The sequence below is a fragment of the Colobus angolensis genome, unplaced genomic scaffold (assembly GCF_000951035.1).
Source record: "Colobus angolensis palliatus isolate OR3802 unplaced genomic scaffold, Cang.pa_1.0 Scaffold29, whole genome shotgun sequence".
NCBI classification, from domain to species: Eukaryota; Metazoa; Chordata; class Mammalia; order Primates; family Cercopithecidae; genus Colobus; species Colobus angolensis.
Window position 1 is genome coordinate 6,080,956 of NW_012116154.1, and position 10,310 is coordinate 6,091,265.

Sequence of the window (10,310 nt, forward strand, 5' to 3'; positions counted from 1 at the left end):
GTGAAGATAAAGGGAGTGAGTATTCCTGCAAGACAGAACAGCCAGAGTAAAACTCTCAAGTAGAAATGGGCTTAAGATGTTCAGGGATCCAAAAGAGGCCCACAGGGCTGTGGGTCAGTGAGAAAGGGGGCACAACATGAGCTCAGATAGGAAGAGTCTTAAGAATGAGTAGAATCCAGGAGGTGAAGCAGGGGAAGAACCAGACTGAAAAGCATTGTAGTTGAAGAGAATGGCATGAGCAAAGGCAAGCAAGCATGAAGTAGATTGGTATGTTTGAGTAACTCCAGGAAACCATATGTTCTGGGTTCAGTGCACAATCAAAGATGGAATCGGGGATACTGTGGGGGTAAACTGACTGTTCATGAAGCTTCTGGCATCATATTTTTTGTTGCAGTTGAGAGAAGAGAACTGTCTCTCTAAAAAGTATATCCTCAGGGAGTGATATAATTAACCTACTATAAAAGACTATACTTAAAAGGTATAGTCTTAGAAGACTCAGATATTATGTATGTGAACTCCTGCTAAGCCTAGAGCTTGGAAGCAAATGTAACCTTGCATATTTTATTTTATTCTAAACACAACCTCAGACATGTAAGCTGTTGCCATTCCTATTTTAGACACTGAACTGAAGGATGGGCAGGTTCAGTCACTCCCAGTACCTGTAGAGAGCTGGGGCTCAATTCTACGTCTCCCCTGCCCACTGCGGTCTACTCTGCAGTCCAACATCTCCTCAGCTGATTCAGTGCACCTGCCTAGAGTAATCCTGTCAATTTATTCTATGGGCCTCGCCTAGTACAGTTTTCCTTTGCCTGTATCTATCTTCTGTGCCTACCTCTAGTTCAGAAAGTATACTTTTTTTCCTCTTTCTCCCTCAGCTAATCCTAGTCAATACCATGGTTTATAGAAGCTGTTCTACAGCTCACTGACTTCCTCTGTTGACAAAAATGATGCAAAAACAAAGTTAAAGATGGGATTATATGCTTGGACATACTTCTTCCTCTATGGTAACTGAGTCCCCAAGGAGTGTCTAAGTTTTGGGATTCTTGACAGATTGGAAGTTATATAACAATTGGGACCCTGTTATCAGTAAAACCAGATTCTTCGAGAAGGTAGTGCTGAATTCATGACAAGGAATTTAATTTAGGTTTACAATTTATCAAGGAAATGGTGACTTATGAGTGACAATTCAATGTGCGTGTCATCATGGCCTGGTGATGACTGATATTATGCATTGAGATTGAAGTCATTTCGAGACTGTTACTTTATGCATCATATTAGAAGACATCAGGAGTATACCAAGATAAAACATTTATCTGGGAGGAAACAAAGAGTGAAATGTTCTTCCACTAACGATGGTGCATTTTGCACTTCTGCACCACAAACCTCTATTACATATTCATCATTTGACAATGTAAATGTGTAGTTTAGATAGCACTGGATAGTTAGGATTTCCATCATAAATTAGGCTGAAAAATTCTGACTAAATAATGTTATCTGTTGCAGGAGCCATTTTTTTTTCAACATTTGGATGCCCAACATCCAATGTTGTCAAGCACTTTACCTTCAGATGGCAAAATCAGAGGTGTATTAAAATGTCAGGATGTTCGTGAATGTTAGCAATGATGTGTGCCATTACTGTCTCTTGAAAGGCTGATATAATTTTTGGGGGGGCTAAATGGTGTAGCTCTGAAATGATTAGGAAAAAGGATGTTCTACAATGTGAACAAAAAGTTAAAGGCAAGATAGAAGGCAAGGCCAGGCCAGGCTGATGAAAAGAAATAAGTTTGAAAAAAGTTGGTCCCCATTTTTAAGTGCAAAATATTTCTAGAAACCATAGCTTAAACTCAGGTGCTCAGCAACCTTCATCTCTTTGATAATAGTGGAGACTGTCAAAAAAGCAAACAAATATGGTTCAAAGAAAAAGATGAGCCCATAACAGGAAGGATCCAAGAAGCACAGCATAAAAGAACCATCAAAAATGACTAAATACTTTCCATTTGTCAGTGTTTCTTTTTACCCATGCTCAAAGAAATAATTTTTTTCAGGGCCTAAAACTTGTCTTTTACAACACTCAAGTTGTGACAAGAAACAAACACTAGTTATTTAACTGGACATAATTGTCAATGAAATTAACACTAGAATTACCTGAAATTCCAATCCATAGTTTTCTCTGCAGAATTCTCTCAGTTTAGGATATACATTTTCTCTTAGTGCCTGTCTTTCTGCTCCCGTATCTGTAGTAGAAAGACAAACACACAGGAAGTGAGTATGTCCACACATATTTCGGGCAAAAAAATGAAAACCTAAAAATAAATGCTAACAGTAATATAATCAAGTTGAGGTCCTGGGTTGTGACCTGCACCTCTTTGTCTCTTGGTATAGGTATTTGTCTCTTGGTATAGACCTGCCCCCTAATTCCACAGAGATCCATCCATCAGGCATGCACGAGCAGCCCACGGGATGGACCACCGGTTGGTTCTATGTATCCTGGCAGGGCTGAAAATTCACAGTTGATTCTTTATGCCCACATAGACCTTCACGTCGAGCTCTTAAATAGTTACAACCACAATGTCTTTGGAAGGGGCAGAAGGAAACACAGTAGGGTTATCAGGGTTTTAGCTCCACAAAACATAAAAGTTTTAAAACACACACACACATACACACGTTGATAAATTTACTTATTGATTTCTGAAAACATCCCAGATGATACCATTGCTACCTAGAGTATTCAGATATATTATGACATTTTACAAAATTTAGCACAGTATGGAAACAAGCATGAAAACCTATCATAGCAGATCCCACCCACTGTAGATTCAATTGGCCAGTGGTTTAATAAAATAACGTCTCCCACCCTGGGCTTAGGGACTTACCATTATATCGGAGATAGAAACTATTTTACATATGTCATACTACATAAACCTTCTGAAATAAAAAATTTTTTATTATCTCCTATCATTAAGAAAATACAAGAAGAAACACAGAACCTGAAACTCGAAGAATCACAAAATATGTATGCATTTAATGTCAAATGTTTTGCACAGAAAGGAATTCCAAAGTCATCTGTGCTGAACAATTCTGCATCAATGATGGCACTGTAAGATTCTAAGAGCAAAGAGCTATTCCTTGCCCAGCTACCTTCAGTGAAACATGAATATAGTTTTCAAAAATTAGGTTAATGTGTAATCTTATGAAAAGTACCATTTGCTAAAAGTACCTCTATTCCAGTCATAACTATGAAACATCCGCATACCACATTTATAACAAAGATAACAGTTTAAAAGAATTTCCCTATTATTCTCAAACACATCTGTCTGTGAAAATTTAACCATATGCTGTGTTGACCTACTCTATTTTCCTACTGTTCTCAAGCCTATTTTGAGAAGCAAATAACCAATCATGAAAGTCTGAAATGCAGCTGCAGCCTGGCAGAGTGACAGGAACCAGTGTTTACATAGAAATCAGAGATTCAGAGAAATATAAGGTCTTCTGGATTGTCCTGTGATCTAAACAAATAGGGTGTTTTCCAGCCTTAGATTCAATATGGTTCTAAGTCCAAAGAGAAAAAGCAGGACACCCATCGGAGGAGCTGTGCATTAAAGCGGGGCCCATGCGGTGTTATGGCACTGACGGAGGCAGTTATATTAAGCTTTCACATAATTTGTATAATCTTGAGATCAGAATGCCCATCCTCCCTTGCTCCATTTAAGAGCTGAAAACGCTAACTTCACAATAAAGCTGATAATATTCAATAAATCTAAAAGCCCTCAGCAGATTTTCAAAACCGAAATAACAAAAAAGCCACTTTAAAAAGAGACAAATACTGCCAGATATAGAAGGTAAAAATATATTCGAAAGGGTTAAGAAATTCTGAAAAATAGTATCTAAATTATACATAAAATAATTATGTAATGATATAAGAAACAGAAATTTATTGTTTCTTAAAAACATGTTAACTCATTTTGAGGTGCTGAGACTTGACTGCACAATTGTAAGGAGGATAAGAGAAATTTAGTACCTAATTTTTTTTTAAATTTCAACTCTTATTTTAGACACAGGAGGTACATGTGCAGGTCTGTTACCTGGGTATACTGCATCCAGGCAGTGAGGATAGTACCTGATGGTTTTTCAACTCACACCCGCCTCCCTTCCTCCCGCCACTAGCTGTCCACAGTGTCTATTGTTCTGTTTATGCCTATGTGTGTTCAATGTTTAGCTCCCATTTTCAGGTGAGAACATGCAGTGTTTGGTTTTCTGTTCCTGCGTTAATTAGTTTAGGAGTATGGCCTCTAGCTGCATCCATGTTGCTGCAAAGGACATTGCATTCTCTCTTTTTTTGGTTGTGTAGTATTCCATGGTGTATATGTGCCACATTTTCTTTATTTAATTCACCACTGATGGGCACCTAGGTTGATTCCATGTCTTTGCTATTGTGAACAGTGCAGCAATGAGCATACAAGTGCATGTGTCTTTTTGGTATAATGATCTATTTCTCTTTGGGTATACATCTAGGAATGGGATTGCTGGGTCAAATGGTAGCTCTATTTTAAATTCTTTGAGAAACCTCTGAACTTTTCCACAGTGGCTGAGTTAATTTATAATTCCACCAGTGGTGTATAAGCATTCTCTACTCTCCGCAGCCTTGCCAGTGTCTGTTGTTTTTGAACTTTTTAATAATAGCCATTCTGACTGGTGTCAGATTGTATCTCATTGTGGTTTTGGTTCGCATTTCTCTGATGATTAGTGATGATGAACATTTTTTCATGCTTTTTGGCCACTCGTATGTCTTTTAAGAAGTGTCTGCTCATGTCTTTGTCTATTTGTAATGGGGTATTTGGTTTTTGCTTGATTTAAGTTTCTTACAGATTCTGGATATTCGATCCTTTTTGGATGCATAGTTTGTGAATATTTTCTTCCATTCTGTAGGTTGTCTGTTTACTCTGTTAATAGAGTCTTTTGCTATAGCACCTTATTTCTAACATTTAGTGAGTGCTTCCTGCGGTCCAGTAGTGTGCTAAGTACACTTCTATTTGCATTTCCTTAGTCACTGCTGACTACAGCCCTATGAAACAGGTAACATTATTACCATGTTTCTTAAGCAAGGAAACTAAAGGGCAGAAGGGTTAGAAAACTCGCTCAAGAGCATATGGCCACTAAATTAGAACGCCCAGATTTGAACCCAGAAAGTCATACACCATAGTTTGCTCTAATCAAGGAAATATACAACTGTGAAAAGAATCAATCTTTACAATGACCGATGGAATAAATGCATGAAATGACCAAGTGATGTTAAAGTCCTAAAGCTTATGAAATAAAAAACAATTGTATTATCCTTGATGGATTCTTTTCTTTCTATAATACACCCTCCAAGAGCCAACACATCAATAAGTTCTCTCACTCTACCACTAAACAAATCCTGAGTTAATCTACTTCTGTCCCTTCTGCTACCAGATGCAAGCCATACTCACCTTTCATCCAGATTCCATCTCCCTGTTTTCACACTTGCCCCATTTGGTTCATTTTCCATGGAGCAACCAGACTGATTTTTCCAAAATGTCAATCAAATCACATCACTACTTTGTTTAAAAGTCCCATCAGCTCTTTACAGACCTTTGAATGAAAGGTACACTCCTTATGATGAATGTTCTCTCTCTCCCCAGGCTCATCTCTTACCACTTTTCCTGTTTATGTCCCTCCAGCAGCACTGGCTTTCACTTGATTCTTAGATTATATTCCCACTCGCAGACCTTCGCTTTAGCTATGATGTCGTCCTGGAATGCTTAGTCCTGTGATCATCTCATGGCACCTCTTGTCATTCAACTGGCAGCTTTAATGCCACCTCCTCAGAGAGGCCTTCTCTGAGCACTCCATCTATAGAAGTCACTGAATCACCTTCTACTTCCTTAATTCTTTGTGGATTACTCATCATTGTTTATTTGTTTATTGTGTGCCTCCCTCACTAAAATTTAAGCTCAAAGGGAGTTGAAACCTTCTTTTGTCTCACTCACGGCTGCATCTCTAATGATTGCAGTCTTGCTCAATTAATAAATGAGTGAATGAAAAAAGCCACACATGCACCAGTGACAAAAATGAACTGATAGGCATGGTTTCCCTGCAATTGCCTCCAGTAACAGAAAGGCCTCCTACATTATAATTCATCATTCAATGGGTTTAATAAAAGCAAGATTCTGAAATCTTGGGAAACGGTGGTATTTAGATAATTGGTGTCACGAGGTAAATGAATGAACTGAAATTTTTTTCTCTGGTATCTGTGTTTGTGGCAGAATATGAACTCCGTTATTTTGAGCCTTTCTAAATATGTGAAGGAAACATATACACATATCCAATGGGTATTCTGTGCTCTTATTTATATTAAAAATTGACTTAGATTTTTCCGTATTTGTATGAATATATGATTGGCTCTGAAAATGAAAAAATAATTAAGATAGGAATGGATTAATTATGATGAGTGAACAGATAAGCTGGTTTAATTAAATAAAAAACTTGATTCATACCAACAGCAAATCCGGATGGTTCACAATTTAAAAAATTAGAATGTCGTGGACAGGAAATATTAGCTCACAGAATCTTACACTTAAAAAGGGCCCTTTTTAAACACTGTAAATCAAATATGAGGTATGTCTTAATTTATGTTTTATACATAGTCATCGCATCTATTTGTATCTGCCCAGTTCCTTAATGCTTTGAAAAGGTGCTTTAACACTTTGGCAGCACTAACTATTAGGTATTTAAAGGAGCTGCTTTCTGAATGATTCCTTTGTGATTTCAGAGTTAATGAAGGTCTCTGTACAGTGTCTGAGTCACCTACAAGAAGTACATTAGCTGGGGGAGAATTAATAATCAATACCATTATCCTTATAATATCTTGAGTTCACTTCAACAAGGGTTTAGACTAATTCCAATTTTTAAATTTTTACAAAATTTTTTTTATTTTACAAAATATTTTAATTTTTATTTTATTTATACAGCTCTATCTTCAACAAACTAAAGGCGTGGAGTTTAGTCATTTTTTTCTTTCTTTTTTGAGACACAGTTTCACTGTTTCCCAGGCTGAAAGTGCAGTGGCACGATCTTGGCTCACTGCAACCTCCACCTCCCAGGTTTAAGCAATTCTCATGCCTCAGCCTCCCTAGTAGCTGGGATTACAGGCATGTGCCACCATGCCTGGCTAATTTTTGTATTATTAGTAGAGACGGGGTTTCACTATGATGGCCAGGCTGGTCTTGAACTCCTGACCTCATGTGATCCACCCACCTTGGCCTCCCAAAGTGCTAGGATTACAGGTGTGAGTCAGCTCGTCCAGCCTAAACTCGTTTTTCCCATGTTCTTTGCAGCTCAGAAAATCTGCTTAGAATCCACTATAGATCCTCTGCTAAAATTTGTCTTGTTAGCGTGGTTTCCAAGGTCTCTGTACATTTACTCTTCCCTGGATTCTTTCTCTTTTCCTAGCCTCTTAGTTAATGATTCATAGGGACAGCCTGTTCGACCTCTGGGGTTGTGTTTAGGTTAATTTCTTGTTTGGCAGCTCCTCAAGAGGCTGTCTACTCTCTATGGCCCTCAGATAATTCCCTTGTATCCATCTCGCCACCCACACTCTCCCTTATATCAATGTGAGCAAATCTTGTCAATTTTATGTCATAAACACTTTTTAAATTTGGCCACTCTTTATTTTTACACTAACCTTCTCTCAACCCAAGAAGCAAAAAGTCTATTTGCTTGACCTGTTATCTGTCCCCCTCTCACAGAGCTGCCAGCAATAAATGCCAAGACAAAATGAAACAAAAACTAATTTGATTATTAAAGACCTTGCTGGCATCTGGTGGTCCAGAAGATAAAGACTAGAATGCTTAGCAAGTGTAAATATATCTTCTAGCTAAGTTCTATCTTCTACCGCTGATCACCATGTACCCTCTAAAGTCTGAGTTTTCAGCCATTACTTGCTCCTGAGCTTTGCCCTTACAGAAACTGCTTTCCATGCTCAGAAGGTCCTATCAGATGAAAGAGCTCTACAAGGAGAACTATAGAACACTGCTGAAAGAAATCACAGATGACACAAACAAATGGAAAAACATCCCATGCTCATGGATTGCAAGAATCAATATCATTAAAATGCCCATGCTGCCCAAAGAAATCTACAGTTTTAATGCTATTCCTATCAAACTACCAATGTCATTTGTCACAGAACTATAAAAAACTATTCTCAAATTCTTACAGAACCAGAAAAGGGCCTGAATGGCCAAAACAATCCTAAACAAAAACAACAAAGTTGGAGGAATCACATTACCCAACTTCAAACTATACTATAAGGCTACAGTAACCCAAACAGCATGGTACTGGTACAAAAACAGACACATAGACCAACGGAACAGAACCTAGAAAGCAGAAATAAAGCTGTACAACTACAGCTATGTGATCTTCAACAAAGCTGAGAAAAATAAGCAATGTGGGAAAGGACCCCCTATTCAGTAAATGGTACTGGCATAGCTATCTAGCCATATGCAGAAGAATGAAACTGTACCCCTATCTTTCACTATATATAAAAATTCACTCATGATAGATTAAATATTTAAATGTAAGATCGTAACATATAAGAACCACAAAAGAAAACCTAAGAAAAACCATTCTGGACATTTGCATTGAGAAAGAATTTATTTAAGTCCTCAAAAGCAACTGCAACAAAAACAAAAATTGACAACTGGGACCTAATTAAATAAAAGAGCTTCTGCACAACAAAAGAAACTATCAGTAGTATAAAGAGACAACCTGTAGAATGGGAGAAAATATTCACAATCTATGCATCTGACAAATGTCTAATATCCAGAATCTCTAAGAAGCTTAAACATCAACAAGCAAAAAACAAGCCAAGTAAAAAATGGGCAAAAGATATGAAGAGGTACTTCTCAAAAGAAGACATACAAATGGTCAAACATGAAAAACTGTTCCACACATCACTAGTCAACAAAGAAATGCAAATCAAAACCACAAAGAGATGCCATCTCATACCAGTCAGGGTGGCTATTATTTAAAAGTCAAAAAACAACAGATGCTGGTAAGGCTGCAGTGAAAAGAGAATGCTTACATACCATTGGTGAGAATGTGAATTAGTTTATTCACTGTGGAAAGCAGTTTGGAGATTTCTCAAAAAATGTAAAATAGAGCTACCATTTGACCCAGCAATCCCATGACTGTGTACATATCCAAAAGAACATAAATCATTCTACCAAAAATACAGATGCACTTGCATTTTCATCACTGCACTATTCACAATAGCAAAGACATGGAATCAGCCTAGGTGCTCATCAATGGTGGACTGAATAAAGAAAATGTGGTACATATACACCATGGAATATACACAGTTATAAAATATAATGAAATCATGTCCTTTGCAACAACATGGGTACAGCTAGATGACATTATTCTAAGTGAATTAACACAGGAACAGAAAACCAAATAGCACATATCCTCACTTATAAGTGAGTGCTAAACACTGGTTACTTACAGATATCAAGATGGCAACAATAGAAACTGGGGACTTCTGTGGGGGAGGTAGGGAGTTGCAAAACTATTGGGTACTATGATCAGTACTAGGGGGATGGGATAAATAGTACCACAAACCTCAGCATCATGAAATACACGCAGGTAACAAACCTGCACATGTGTCCCCTGAATCTAAAATGAAAGTTGAAATTATTTTAAAAACATACTTGGGGCCGGGTGCAGTGGTTCACGCCTGTAATCCCAGCACTTTGGGAGGCCAGGAGGTGGGCGGATCACGAGGTCAGGAGATCGAGACCATCCTGGCTAACACAGTGAAACCCTGTCTCTCCTAAAAATACAAAAAAAAAATTAGCCGGGCATGGTGGCAGGCGCCTGTAGTCCCAGCTACACAGGAGGCTGAGGCGGGAGAATGGCGTGAACCCTGGAGGTGGAGCTTGCAGCGAGTGGAGATCACGCCACTGCACTCCAGCCCAGGCGACAGAGCGAGACTCCGTCTCAAATAATAAAAAAAATTATATATATACTTGGTAGTCTAGGCATTAACAAAACTATTTTCTTTTAATGCTTGTTTTAATGCTTTTAATGCAATGTTACTTTAATGTTTGTAAATCAATTAATAGAATATACCATATTAATAGAATAAAGAACATAACCATATGACTGCTCAATATATGCAGAAAAAGCGTTTGACAAAATCAAATACATATTCAGGATAAAAACTCAGCAATAGGCTCAAGCCTGTAATCCCAGCACTTTGGGAGGCCGAGATGGGCGGATCACGAGGTCAGGAG

General features: G+C 38.0%; 1 protein-coding gene across 1 annotated transcript in view; it reads right to left on the reverse strand.

Annotated features, from left to right (window-relative positions):
- NWD2 (NACHT and WD repeat domain containing 2) overlaps positions 1-10,310 on the reverse strand; it is a 208,272-nt gene that overhangs the window by 128,997 nt on the left and 68,965 nt on the right. Inside the window, exon 2 of the mRNA XM_011949136.1 lies at positions 2,146-2,234. Within this exon, the coding sequence (XP_011804526.1) occupies positions 2,146-2,234 (89 nt within the window). The remainder of the gene's footprint in view (positions 1-2,145; positions 2,235-10,310) is intronic.